The 15,461-nt window shown below is 36.6% G+C and overlaps 1 protein-coding gene across 10 annotated transcripts in view; it reads right to left on the bottom strand.

Moving 5' to 3' along the window:
- Positions 1-15,461, bottom strand: part of ATRX (ATRX chromatin remodeler) — a 286,038-nt gene that overhangs the window by 146,198 nt on the left and 124,379 nt on the right. For all 10 annotated transcript variants that reach the window (XM_005227976.5, XM_005227973.5, XM_015461633.3 and 7 more), the window contains 3 exons: positions 12,610-12,740; positions 11,741-11,917; positions 2,085-2,178 (listed from right to left, as the gene is read on the bottom strand). In XM_005227976.5, the coding sequence (XP_005228033.1) occupies positions 2,085-2,178; positions 11,741-11,917; positions 12,610-12,740 (402 nt within the window). The remainder of the gene's footprint in view (positions 1-2,084; positions 2,179-11,740; positions 11,918-12,609; positions 12,741-15,461) is intronic.

Genomic DNA, 15,461 nt, shown 5'->3' with positions numbered 1-15,461 from the left:
GACATTACCCTTATGGCAGAAAGTGAAGAAGAACTAAAGAGCATCTTGATGAAAGTGAAAGAGGAGAGTAAAAAAGTTGGCTTAAAGCCCAACATTCAGAAAACTAAGATCATGGCATCCGGTCCCACCACTTCATGGAGAATAGATGGGGAAACAGTGGATACAGTGGCTGACTATTTTTTCTGTGCTCCAAAATCACTGCAGATGGTGACTGCAGCCATGAAATTAAAAGACGCTTACTCCTTGGAAGGAAAGTTATGACCAACCTAGATAGCATATTCAAAAGCAGAGACATTACTTTGCCAACAAAGGTCCGTCAACCATAGTCAACGCTATGGTTTTTCCAGTGGTCATGTATGGATGTGAAAGTTGGACTGTGAAGAAAGCTGAGCGCCAAAGAATTAATGCTTTTCAACTGTGGTACTGGAAAAGACTTTTCAACTGTGGTACTGGAAAAGACTCTTGAGAGTCCTTGGACTGCAAGGAGATCCAACCAGTCCATTCTAAAGAATATCAGCCCTGGGTGTTCTTTGGAAGGAATGATGCTCAAGCTGAAACTCCAATACTTTGACCACCGGATTCAAAGAGCTGACTCATTTGAAAAGACCCTGATGCTGGGAAAGATTGAGGGCAGGAGGAGAAGGGGACGACAGAGGATGAGACGGTTGCATGGCATCACTGAGTCAATGGACATGGGTTTGGGTGGACTCCAGCAGCTGGTGATGGACAGTGAGGCCTGGCATGCTGCAGTGCATAGGGTCGCAAAGATTCTGACACGACTAAGCGACTGACTGAACTGAAAGTACAATATGCTGCTATACTCCAGGTACAACATGGTAATTATTAAGCTAAAACAATCTCAAATGTATTAAAATTTACACATGCAAACACCCATATAGATATACATATACACACTCACACAAACACAAATTGATGGATGTATCATATTATTCCAGAGGAAATAAAAACCTTCTTAGAATGGTCAGTATTATTAAATACTATGCTAAGAAGGAAGCAAAATTTTAATCAGCTAGTAATCTAGATTAGTTATCCATGCGTATTGAAAAAACAAACACATCTTAATTAATAGAATACTAGTAGAGTTGTTTTTGTTCCATGGCTAAGTTGTATTTAGTAGTGTTATGAAAGAATAATAGTTAGCATTTATGGAGCACTTACTATCTGTAAAATAGGCATTATTTTATAAGCCCTTTAATCTCATTTAATGCCCACAATAACCAATAAGGGAAATAATAATGTTCATTTCCTCATTTACAGTTGACGAAACTGAACCACAGAGTATTCATACAAATAGGAAGTATAGTAAAGCTAGGAGTTAGATTGAGGCAGTTGGTCTACAGAACCTCATAACTACTACACTACAACTTTCCACCACAGCAATGAAAAATTACAGTTCCCTGGTGGTCCAGTGATTAACAATCTGCCTTCCAATGGCAGGCAGTGGAGGAAACATGGGTTCAATACCTGATCAGGAAACTAAGACCCCACATGCCATAGGGCAACTACTGAGCCCATGCATACTACAGCCTATGTGTTATAACTAGAGAGATGCCTGTGCACACTGCAAGGAAATATCTTGCATGCTGCAATGAAGATCCTGCATGCAGCAACTAAGACCTGATACAGCCAAATATATAATATTTTTTTTTTAAAAAGGTGTTTTTGCACACTGAAAGTCCACCTACTTCAGAACGTACAATTCAACTATATATAATGTTTATATACTATTTTTAAATTAATTATTTTAAGAGTTCCAAATCAAAATGTTAAATATTTTACTTAACTACTATGCCCTGGTGGCTCAGACGGTAAAGGATCTACCTGCAATGCAGGAGACCCGGGTTCGGTTCCTGGGTGAGTAAGATCCCCTGGAGAATGGAATGGCAACCCACTCCAGTACTCTTGCCTGGAGAATCTCATAGACAGAGGAACATGGTGGGCTACAGTCGCAAAGAGTCTGACACGACTGAGTGATTTTCACTATTAATAACAGAAAACTTTCTACAAATAATTTGAAGCATGGTTATTAATTCCTAAAATTTTTGAAAAAATAATCTATTTACCTTGTTCTGGGCCGTTGTTCATCTTCAGATTCACTAACTTCTTCACTAACTCCAGATTCCTGAAAATCAGAATCTTCAGAATCTTCACTACTCACTTGAATAAAAAATATTAAAGGTTATTAAGCGCTTTCTAATAGAAATTCAATTTGCTGTAAATAACATAACATGAACACTTAAGAGTATTATGAGAATAGTATCTCTAGTACATATGACATCATACAGATTAGACCAGTTAATGACTCAATTGGTATTTATAAAAATCCAAGTGAAAACCAAGTATGGTCATAAAACTATGATTCTACATTAAAATATATTAACTGTATGTAAACTGACAAAATGAAAAATTATCAGTCAATACAAGGATTCTGGTTATTTTAAGCAAGCTAAGTAGGCTGGCCAAGGTGAACTAAGGGTGATAACAGACTCTTTGCCACTTGTAACAACTGAAAACTATGGACAGAATACATAAATAAACAACCTAAGGACTCTGCAAAGGGAATAAGAGTAGGCAGATTGGGGACTGAAATCAAAACTTAAATAATGATCCTCATAAAATTGTGTGGGAGGATGAAAATCATGTTTGTTTGTTTGTTTTTTCCCCACTCCTTTCCTGGTTTTGACAGGAAGGCGGGCTGAATTGCAAATTATGCAAAGGGTGCTGACTGCAAAACTCTGGGAGAACCTCATTTCTAGCCACAGAACTGGGAAAAAGGAGCTGAGTCCTGCCTATCACAAGAAAATAAGATGAATACCTAATTTTATTTTTTCTCTCCAAAATTTTATTTTTCTGTACCAAAATTGCCAGTAAGACACAGGCACCTAAAACCCCAGAAGAATACCTGTATTTTTCTGGTCAGAGCAAGGCAGGCAGGGGAAATACAAGATAACCCTGGACTATCTTGTGGTACCAGAAAGTAAAGCATTTCTCAAAAACTGATGGGGATATATTCAAAGGATACATGATGCAACTTGAAGAAGCTCCCAGCAACCAAAGCTGGAACAATCTGAGCAATAAAATGAAAACCTGGATTGTAACTCATAAAATAAAATAAAACATCTATATGTCCATATTAATATAAGTAATGTGATAAATAGATAAATAGGGGGAAACAACTCTTCCTAGAAGTAATGAAAGAAATTGTAAATCACCACTTAAACATACAACACAATAAAAACTGCTTAGGCAGCTGGATGCTAAAATTAGTGGGTAGAAAGAAGTATGAGAAATGGAATATCTGCATTGTCTCGAAGTAGCTCTCTATAAGATATTTATTAAATATGGACAAAAAATAGGGTTTTTTTTAAACAGAAGAAGAAGTCAGCAGATACCATCTTCAGTAACTTAATCAGGTTAACAATACCAATAAGAAACATATTGTCATCATACACACTCAGTACAACACATCAAGAAGGATTCAATATAACTTGCAGTACTCTTGTCACAATGTCTAATAACCTAAATCTAACCATAAGTAAACACTAAACAAATACATACAGATCGACAGTCTAGAAAATAACTGATCAATGCTCTTCAAAAGTGTCAAGGTCATGAAAGAAAAGATAAAGAAACTGTCACAGACTGGAGTAGATTAAGGAGACAACTGAATTCAATGTAGGATCCTAGACTGGATTCCAAAGTGGAAAAAGAACACAAGTGGGAAAAATAATGATAACCAAATAAAATCTACAGTTTACATCAGAGGTCAGAGATCTGATGGTATTTTCAACTTTATAGGCTGGAAGGTCAATGTTGCAGCCACTACTCAACTTTCTCACTGTAAACACATGAAAGCAATAACTGAGTAAGTATGACAGTGCACCAATAAAACTATTTATAAAAACATGAGGGTCAGATTTACCTTTCAGGTGTAGTTTGTCAAACACTGGCTGAATTAATAGTATCGTATCAATGTTAATTTCCTGGTTTTGATTATTGTGCTATAATAAGTATAAGGTGTTAAATTAGGAAAGCTAGGTAAAGGGTATTAGTTCAAAATAAAATATTTTTAGAATATCTATTATGATCTGACATCAAAATCAAAGGTCTGGTCTATCTTTAAAAACACAGACAAGCATAATTAATATAAAGACTAGTTATGGAAGAAGAGGAGAGTGAAGAGTTACTGTTTAGTTTCAGTTTGGGATAATCAAAGAATTCTGGAGACAGACAGTGTTTATAGTTGCCCAATAATGCAAATATATTAATGCCACAGAATTGCTTCAAACAGTTAAAAATGGTTAAAAATTATGTTATGTGTATTTTGCCACAGTAAAAAAACAAACAAAAAAATAATAATAAAGGAGTTCTCTGGTTGTCCAGTGGCTAAGATACCACACTCCCAATGCAGGAGGCCCAGATTCAACTCTGGTCAGGGAACTAGATCCCACATACAACAACTAAGAGTTCACACGCCGCAACTAAAGATTTCATATGCTGCAAGGAAGATCGAAGATCCTGGGTGCCATAAGTAAGACCTGCTGCAACCAGATAAATAAAAATATTATAAAAAAAAAAAAAAGAACTGCTAAGCAACTGGGACTTTGGGAGATCAAGATGTCCACATGCACACACAAATTCTGTGGTTAAATACAACTTTAAGCCTAGTATTAATTTTTCATCAAATATGTTATTTTGAAAATGTTCACACCTACCAAAAATTGGAAAGAATCACCAAATGAACACCTATATCCCTTCTCTTGAATCCACTTAAAGTAGATTTGCTTTACCACATTTGCTTTATTTCTGTATAAATATATGCACATCCTTTTTCGCCCTGAACCATTTGAAATTAAGTGCTGATATCATGACACTTCACCCTTAAGTATAAGGGCACAATTCTACATAATTAAATATCATTATAATACATACGCAAGATTCGAACTTGTAAAGAATAATATTGCATAGGAACGTGGAATGTTAGGTCCATGAATCAAGGCAAATTGGAAGTTATCAAACAGGAGATGGCAAGAGTGAACATCAACATTATAGGAATCAGTGAACTAAAATAGACTGGAATGGATGAATTTAACTCAGATGACCATTATACCCACTACTGTGGGCAGGAATCCCTTAGAAGAAATGGAGTAGCCATCGTGGTCAACAAAAGAGTCTGAAATGCAGTACTTGGATGCAATCTCAAAAATGACAGAATGATCTCTGTTCGTTTCCAAGGCAAACCATTCAATATCACAGTAATCCAAGTCTATGCCCCAACCCAGTAACGCTGAAGAAGCTGAAGCTGAACAGTTCTATGAAGACCTACAAGACCTCTTAGAACCAACACCAAAAAAATATGTCCTTTTTCATTATAGGGGACTGGAATGCAAAGGTAGGAAGTCAAGAAACACCTGGAGTAACAGGCAAATTTGGCCTTAGAATACGGAATGAAGCAGGGCAAAGGCTAATAGAGTTTTGCCAAGAGAACACACTGGCCACAGCAAACACCCTCTTCCAACAACACAAGAGAAGACTCTACACATATATATCAACAGATGGTCAATACCAAAACCAGACTGATTATATTCTTTGCAGCCAAAGATGGACAAGCTCTATACAGTCAGCAAAAACAAGACCAGGAGCTGACTGTGGCTCATATCATGAACTCCTTATTGCCAAATTTAGACTTAAATTGAAGAAAGTAGGGAAAACCACTAGATCATTCAGGTGTGACCTAAATCAAATTCCTTTTGATTATACAGTAGAAGTGAGAAATAGATTTAAGGGCCTAGATCTGATAGATAGAGTGCCTGATGAACTATGGATGGAGGTTCATGACATTGTACAGGAGACAGGGATCAAGACCATCCCCATGGAAAAGAAATGCAAAAAAAGCAAAATGGCTGTCTGAGGAGGCCTTACAAATAGCTGTGAAGAGAAGCGAAAAGCAAAGGAGAAAAGGAAAGATATAAGCATCTGAATGCAGAGTTCCAAAGAATAGCAAGGAGAGATAAGAAAGTCTTCCTCAGCAATCAATGCAAAGAAATAGAAGAAAACAACAGAATGGGAAAGACGAGAGATCTCTTCAAGAAAATTGGATATACCAAGGGAACATTTCATGCAAAGATGGGCTCAATAAAGGACAGAAATGGTATGGACCTCACAAAGGCAGAAGATATTAAGAAGAGGTGGCAAGATACACAGAAGAACTGTACAAAAAAGATCTTCACGACCCAGATAATCACGATGGTGTGATCTAGATGGTGTGATCTAGAGCCAGACATCCTGGAATGGGAAGTCAAGTGGGCCTTAGGAAACACCACTACGAACAAAAGTAGTGGAGGTGATGGAATTCCAGCTGAGCTATTTCAAATCCTGGAAGATGATGTTGTGAAAGTGCTGCACTCAATATGCCACCAAATTTGGAAAACTCAGCAGTGGCCACAGGACTGGAAAAAGTCAGTTTTCATTCCAATCCCAAAGAAAGGCAATGCCAAAGAATGCTCAAACTACCACACAATTGCACTCATCTCACATGCTGGTAAAGTAATGCTCAAAATTCTCCAAGCCAGGCTTCAGCAATACATGAACCGTGAACTTCCAGATGTTCAAGCTGGTTTTAGAAAAGGCAGAGGAACCAGAGATCAAATTGCCAACATCCGCTGGATCATGGAAAAAGCAAGAGAGTTCCAGAAAAACATCTATTTCTGCTTTATTGACTGTGCCAAAGCCTTTGACTGTGTGGACCACAATGAACTGTGGAAAATTCTTCAAGAGATGGGAATACCAGACCACCTGACCTACCCCTTGAGAAACCTGTATGCAGGTCAGGAAGCAACAGTTAGAACTGGACATGGAACAACAGACTGGTTCCAAATAGGAAAAGGAGTACGTCAAGGCTGTATATTGTCATCCGGCTTATTTAACTTATATGCAGAGTACATCATGAGAAATGCTGGGCTGCAAGAAGCACAAACTGAAATCAAAATTGCCAGGGGAAATATCAATAACCTCAGATATGCAGATGACACCACCCTTATGGCGGAAAGTGAAGAGGAACTAAAAAGCCTCTTGATGAAAGTGAAAGAGGAGAGTGAAAAAGTTGGCTGAAAGCTCAATATTCAGAAAACTAAGATCATGGCATCTCGTCCTGTCACTTCATGGGAAACAGATGGGGAAACAGTGGAAACATTGTCAGACTTTATTTTGGGGGGCTCCAAAATCACTGCAGGTGGTGACTGCAGCCATGAAATTAAAAGACACTTACTCCTTGGAAGGAAATTTATGACCAACCTAGATAGCATATTGAAAACAGAGACATTACTTTGCCAACACAGGTCTGTCTAGTCAAGGCTATGGTTTTTCCAGTGGTCATGTATAGATGTGAGTTGGACTGTGAAGAAAGCTGAGCCCTGAAGAATTGATGATTTTGAACTGTGGTGTTGGAGAAAGCTTTTGAGCGTCCCTTGGACTACAAGGAGATCCAACCAGTCCATTCTAAAGGGGATCAGTCCTGGGTGTTCTTTGGAAGGAAGGATGCTAAAGCTGAAACTCCAATACTTTGGCCACGTCATGCGAAGAGTTGACTCATTGGAAAAGACTCTAATGCTGGGAGGGATTGGGGGCAGGAGGAGAAGGGGACGACAGAGGATGAGATGGCATCACCAACTCGATGTACATGAGTTTGAGGTAACTCCAGGAGTTGGTAATGGACAGGGAGGCCTGGCGTGCTGCAGTTCATGGGGTCGCAAAGAGTCAGACATGACTGAGTGAGTGAACTGACTGACTGATAGTACATGAGAAAAATAACATGAACCTACTATAATCTACTATAAAGGCAATCACTGCATTCTTGAAATTACCACGAAAATAACTTTTACATATTTTTTCAAATTTAGGTGAAAATGTTCACGTTACACTTGATTTAATAATTAAGCTATTAGCTTCTGATTTTTCCCTATTGCCCATCATAAGTTTCCAGACAATATAGAGACACAAGAGTTTGCAAAACTTGGAAAATGGTGCAATTCCGAATGTAGTGTCAATCTCTATTACATTAATCTTTATTAGAAACGTAAATAAGATAGAATTTTAGTTTACTTCCTTCTACACAAAAAGACGAAAAAAAAAAAGTTGGATTATAAGTTACCCACAGAAAAGGACAGTGGAAACACAGGTCACAGAAAACTTGGGTTTCAATAAAACATTTCAAATGTATTTGGCCCACAGTTGCTGCCAACACTACTATTTAGTTGCTAAGTCGTGTCTCACTCTCTGTGAAGCCATGGACTGTAACCCACCAGTCTCTTTTGTCCATGGGACTTCCCAGGCAAGAATACTAGAGTGGGTTGCCATTTCCTTCTCCAGGGAATCTTCCCAACCCAGGGATCAAACTCATGTCTCCTGCTTGGCAGATGGGTTCTTTATCAATGAGCCACCTGGGAAGTCCTATTTGACCTAGTAAACGAATCTATATTCCTGAGCTAATAAGCCTCAGAGGCAAAATTAGTATTTCTCCTTTTGAAGATGCACGGGAAATCATGCTGTTTTCTAATATGTTAAATCACTCAGTTCCTTTATAGAATCTGAAAGACCAGCTTGTAGTCATGTTGCAAAGAAATTTATGAAAAATGCATTCACCAAATGAGGTACTATTATTTATTTGTTTACATGAAAATGTCCAAGGCATATTAAGTATATGCGTGTGTGGGGAAGGGGTACCTTCCTCCTCTTCTTTAATAGATAGCTGTTGTCCCATAGCCCTTTAAATGCTCAGGATTGCAAGATTCTTTCCCTAGCCTTCTATTTGTACAACATTACAGCTCTGCTGGGTAATCTCATTATTATACATATACTAGGACAACTGAACTTGACATCAACTATGGCAATATCCTCCAAATAGATTCAAAGCCTTCAGCTCAGTTCAGCCGCTCAGTCGTGTCCGAGTCTTTGCAACTCCATATACTGCAGCACACCAGGCTTCCCTGTCCATCACCAACTCCCAGAGCTTCCTCAAACTCATGTCCATTGAGTCGGTGATGCCATCCAACCATGTCATCCTCTATTGTCCCCTTCTCCTCCTGCCCGCAATCTTTCCCAGCATCAGGGTCTTTTCAAATGAGTCAGCTCTTTGCATCAGGTGGCCAAAGTATTAGAGGTTCAGCTTCAGCATCAGTCCTTCCAATGAATATTCAGGGTTGATTTCCTTTAAGATGGACTGGTTGGATCCCCCTGTAGTCCAAGGGACTCTCAAAAGTCTTCTCCAACAAAACAATTCAAAAGCATCAATTCTCCACTGCTCAGCTTTCCTAATGGTCCAACTCTCACATGCATACATGTACTGGAAAAACCACAGCTTTAACTAGATGGACCTTTGTCAGGAAAGTAATGTCTCTGCTTTTTAATATGCTGTCTAGGTTGGTCATAGCTTTTCTTCCAAGGAGCAAGTGTCATTTAATTTCATGGCTGCAGTCACCATCTGCAGTGATTTTGGAGCCCAAGAAAATAAACTCTGTCATAGTTTCCATCATTTCCCCATCTATTTGCCATGAAGTAATGGAATTGGATGCCATGATCTTAGTTTTTTTAATGTTGAGTTTTAAACCAGCTTTTTCACTCTCCTCTTTCATCAAGAGGCTCTTTACCCCCTCTTCGCTTTCTGCCATAAGGGTGATATCATCTGCGTATCTGCAGTTATTGATATTTCTCCTGCTTATTGGATCAAAGCCCTCAGTCTCACAGAATAACAGGCAACTAATCTGACCATATTACATCCTTAGTTGAAACCTTTCAAGGGAACAATGAGTGGCTGTACTGAAGTTATGAATCTTGAATGCTGCTAATGAATGTCTTGTGCCTTTATCTAGGTGCTGAACATGTTCATCTAGATTTCCACTTACAGAGACTTCCCTGATGGTCCAGTGGCTAAGACTCCATGTTCCCAATGCAGGGGGCCTGGGTTCTATCCCTGATCAGGGAACTAGATCCCACATGCCGCAACTAAGAGTTCAAATGCTGCAACCAGAAAAAAACTCTGCTTGCCACAACTAAGACCCAGGGCAACCAAATAAATAAATAATTTCTCTAAAAGCTGTCCACTTATGAAATATATGCTTTTCTGTATATATATATACCTTAAACAGCTTTTTAAATAGTGGCACCTCTCTGTGAATATACTAAAAAAATACTGTACACTGTAAGCAGGTAAACTGTATGATTTTAAAATTATGTCTCAATACAGCTATGATATAAAAATAATTTTTAAAATTAAAAATTTTTTTTAACTTTTCAAAGGCTCTCCATTCTATAGAGCCAATGTACTTCTCAGATATTTCCAAAAATGCTTTCTTATTCATAGTGGTGTTAATCTGCCTGACAGGAATTGGGTAATAAAGTCTTCAAAGTCTGTCCCAAAGAAGAATAAACTTTCTTTGAACTTCTTGTTAGCCAAAATCCTCAGGAAAAGTTCACATTTAATTGCTCAATATATATTATTTAATATGAGAATGCTCTCCACCAACTCTCAAGTAAAATGAACACACCACAGAGATGTACCATATTCACTCTACAGCCTCATGTACCCATGAGTCCACTGTCAAGTACTCCAATTTGAGGAACAGGCTTACAAGGATCTACAGTATCTGATCTCTGTCTTATTGGTCCAGCCTAATTTCCTGCTGTTCCTTTCCTTACTCCCTTCTATATTCCAGCCATACCACATGAATTGCATCCCCTCCACCATGTGCTAAACAATTTGCAGAGGTTTTTAAAACTTTTTCCCTGCTTATATTATAAATTTTAACAACAAATCTACCTTCTCCCCATTTAGAACTTTATCTGCTGGATGAAACTCTCCATCTTTGTCAAGTCTTCTCTGTTGATAACCCCAACCCCTAAGAAGCTAAAGAAATCCTCTTTATGCCACATCTTAACTTACATTTGTTACACAAGACAACCTTCATGGTACTACAAGTTCTTATAATACTAATGTCAGTAATTCTTATTAAACCTGTGACTACCAAAACTGGCTACATATCCAAATCATTTGAGAGATACTTTTAATACGTATGGATACCTAGGTTCCCACCACCATCAATTATGCTTCAATTGGCTAGAGGTGGAGCCCTGACATAGGAAGGTGTATTTTTAAATCCCCCAAGTGTTCTGCATGTGTAGCCAGGTTGAAAACTATCATATAAAACAGTGATTTCTTTTTTTTTTTTTTAAACAGTGATTTCTTTATTCATTTTATATCCTCAATGTTTACCATGATGTTGGAAACATGTAACTAACTCAGTGCAGAAAGACACAATTTAATGTAATAAAAAATTAATCTGGCTACATGTAAGTTTTACACATAAGCTTGCATAAATCTATCCAAATTAACTATATCTTCTATCTTTCCTCAGGAAAGCATTATTTCTTCCTATAGTTACAGACAGTCTTATATCTTCCACATGACCTTAATGCATATTTTATTTATTGTCATATTTATCTTTTTAATCTAGATGTATATGACTGCTAAAGGTCAAAAATATTCTTTGTCATCTCTCAAGTTTCTGGGTTACCTTCCCACTCTAAATTCTTTATTTCACTCTCAGAATAGCTGTTGTCAGTGTGCAGACACTCACCTAATATAGGTGGTCAATTGTTGGAGCAGGTATGTTCTTTATCAGTATGAACCAGTACGTTGTTCACTATCAAAATTAAAATATCTTACCCTTCCTTCTATTTCTGCTTTTGGCTTCTTTGTGCTCTTTAGGCTTCATCTTTTTTTCTTCTCCAGATTCTCCATCACTCAGAGTCAGCTTGTGTCTCAAAAGCCTATGTCTGTATCTTGGCTTCTTAGATTCTTCAGAATCTGAATCTGATTCAGAAATGGCTTGATTTTTTATTTCTAAATGGAGAAAACAAATCATTAAAACCTTCAGCCTTTTTTCCTTTAAAATGTTGTACACCTACATATTCTGTTTGTAGATAATTATCATGATTTATGGAACTGATCAGAGCTGCATACTTACCTTGTTAAATTGTTGATACCAAGCAATCTCATACATCACACTTGATCTATTACTATCATTAAGTAGCAATGAAATATCACCAATATACATTTATAGATTTTTAAAAGGTAAAAGATATTTTGCTTTACAACCCATATATTTATTGGCAGTGACTGACAAAATTTGCACAATTATTACCAGATATTCAAAAGGATTAATGGTAGCAACGTTTTAAACGTTGTAATAAACTTCAAACATATATTATTAAGAGATTTCATGGTCAGTCTTCAAAGACTGAACTGGTCAAACAACCAAATTATGACATCCTATACTTCTCTCTGGCTTCCCTGGTGGCTCAAATAGTAAAGAATCTGACTGTAGTGTGGGAGACCTGGGTTCAATCACTGGGTTGGGAAGACCCTGGAGAAGGAAATGGCAACCCACTCCAGTATTCTTGCCTGGAGAATCCTATGGACAGAGGACCCTGGCATGCTACAATCCACGGGGTCACAGAGTTGGATACGACTGCAACTACCATTTCACTTCACTTCACTTCATTTCACGTCACACTTCTCTCTGGGGAACTCACCCTCATCTCCAGGGTTTTCTTCATTGTGTTTTCCAGTTCTTTTCTTCCCTTCTTCTGACTCATCTGAAGATCCATCCTCATCAGAGGAAAGATTGGCTTTAATTTCTTCTAAAAGCATCTTCTTGGCAATTCTCGAGAATAAAAAGACAATAAAAACTATATATTTGGTGGTCAAGTATTACAAATTAAAAACAAATGGAATTATATATATCAAAATAGAAATAATTTTTTCAATAGATTTTTATTATAAATAAGTCTATCAAAGTCTATTTTAATTTAAAGTACTAACCAAAACTTTTGAAAATGCTCTTAGCACTGATTTTCTCCCAGTTCTATTCAATTTCACAATATACTTAAAAATCTCAGGGATGTTTCTACTGTTTTCACCAGTTGCAACTTCATGCTGGATATCCTTCCAATCCTCTACTTGCTCTGCTGCCACCATCTGACAACTACAGTATCAGACAGGCCCACAATAGTAAATCAATTCATTCAAACAAATGGCATTTCAACACAAAACTCCACATGAAAGGATTTATTCAACAGTAAAACATATTCTTAGAAAATCAGTGTCTAATAAACCACTATTGTGAAACAGTGCCTCAAACTAGTGAATAACATTTTTGGCTCTTAAATTTCAATTTAGTGCATAAATTCTTCTAATCAAATGAAAGTATACAACATATATTACAATACTAAAGCAATAAAAAATCCCTAATAATATTCAAACTAAGGCAGAAAAGGGGCAAGAGTGCTATTTACTATGTACATAGTTAAAGAACACAAATTACTATCAAAAAGTTTTTACTTTCCAAAAAAGTAAGATAATGCATTAGCCTAAAGCATACCAAAATTTTTCCGGATGCTCCTCAAAGACCAATTTGCCAACAAAAAAATAAACTGCTCAAAGCATGAGAAAATATTTAATACCATCTTATGTTAAAATAAAATATATTCCTAATAAATTTTCATGTTTGCACTAAAGGAAGATATCAAAAAGTGTAAGATAAAAACAATTTTTGTGTAAGATGAGGTAATTTGCACCTTTAGATATAAATTCATAAATCAGAATAACAAAGGGAAACCTTATATAAAGGCTCAAAAGTTGGCATGATTCTTGGTTTTCCCTGAACTAGCTTCTATATGGATAAACATCTACTCTGTAATCATGAATGACTCTAGCTCAGTCAAAATCTTGGAGCTAGAATTAAGAGACTTTTGTTATTTTTAAATTTGAAATTATTTTTATTTATTAACATGAACTCACATTAAATCAAGAATTCATTCAATGGTAGGAGGTGTTAATGTATGTTAATGTTTTCTTAATTTTATTTGAAAGACAGATTGCTCATTGCAATTTATATTCAAAGATATATAGCAAAAGCACCTAGGCAGACTAAAGCAAACAAAATAGCTAATCACTTTCATAAATGCTGATATGCCCTTTGGTCCTTCCTTCCTAAACAGATAGATAAGGAACATTTAGACAACAGAGAGAGCTACACAAATTGCAAGAGGAAACCACAGATGAGTTAGCTTTTCTGAGGATTTCTAACTTGATTTGCATTTTAATTAAGTGGAGATTAGATCATTCCAATTTAAATCCTACTAGAGTTGCACTGGTGGCTCAGATGGCAAAGAATCCACCTGCAATGCAGGAGACCTGGGTTCAACCCCTGGGTTGGGAAGATTCCCCTGGAGAGGGGAATGGCAATCCACTCCAGTATTTTTGATTGGAAAATCCCTAGGACCAAGGAGCCTGGCGGGCTACAGTCCATGGGGTCACAGAGAGTTGGACACAACTGAGAGAGACTAAGTTTAAACTTCTACATCAGTGGTTTCCTAACTGTACATGGTTTGGACTGTACATAGTAAAGGTTTTTAAAATGGGGACAACTTACATTTTGCCAAGAAAAAAAATTAAACCCAAATATCATTTATTTCATCATTTTATAAAGTATAAACATACCCTCCACAAATTAGGAGACAGTTTCAAAATAAAGAGTGACTCTTTAATTAAAAGCATCTTTCTGGAAAAACTCTCTAAAATTATCTTTTATACATACCACATCATCATTTCCCATGAACAAGGAAAGACTTTTTCAAGCCAATTTGAGTAAAAACACAGATTTGGAATGAATAAGTGTATGTGCACGTGTGTGTACACATAATATGAAGCACTGGATACTAGGTTATAAATAGAAAAACACAGTTTACGTGCAGTTACAAGATCTTATATCACCATTTGAGTGGTATAATAATAGCAAACAAGAATACAATTATTAATTTAGTTACTCTAAAGGTTAGTTCAATCACCTGATTTTAGTTTGCATTTACAAGTTTAAAAAATGTCATAAGCTCCATATAATCTATAAAGACTTGGTTGTTAATTTTAGGAAACCACATATTTCTTCTTTCGAACTCTAGATTCCTAATAAGTCTACTAAATGAAAAGTCAAAACATGTAAACTTACAAATACTAAAATTCTAGGCTGTCATGAAAAAACTAACATGAAATACGTAAGATAATAAGATTCTATACCAACTGAAAAATCACACAATAAATCATGGAAAATGAAATGAGATCTGCACACTGAAGAATTACTTGATTTATCAACAACCTTCAATAAAGTCATAATATACAGAACAATTACAGATACTTTAGATGCAAAAAAAATTATAGAGAATGCTCATTCTTCTCCAAACTGAAAGTTATACAGAGTAATGGAGATTCCCTAAGCTTTACCTTACTAAGATGTTTTAGATTTGCCTTTTGAGCAAAGGAAAGCCTAATGAGTAGCCATATACATTAAGCCCTAAAAAGAATAATAAGATAATTTTGCATAAATAAT

Source organism: Bos taurus, chromosome X, assembly GCF_002263795.3.
Source record: "Bos taurus isolate L1 Dominette 01449 registration number 42190680 breed Hereford chromosome X, ARS-UCD2.0, whole genome shotgun sequence".
Taxonomy (NCBI): domain Eukaryota; kingdom Metazoa; phylum Chordata; class Mammalia; order Artiodactyla; family Bovidae; genus Bos; species Bos taurus.
Note: the sequence above shows the minus strand (reverse complement) of the source record. Positions and strands in the feature narration are given on the sequence as shown.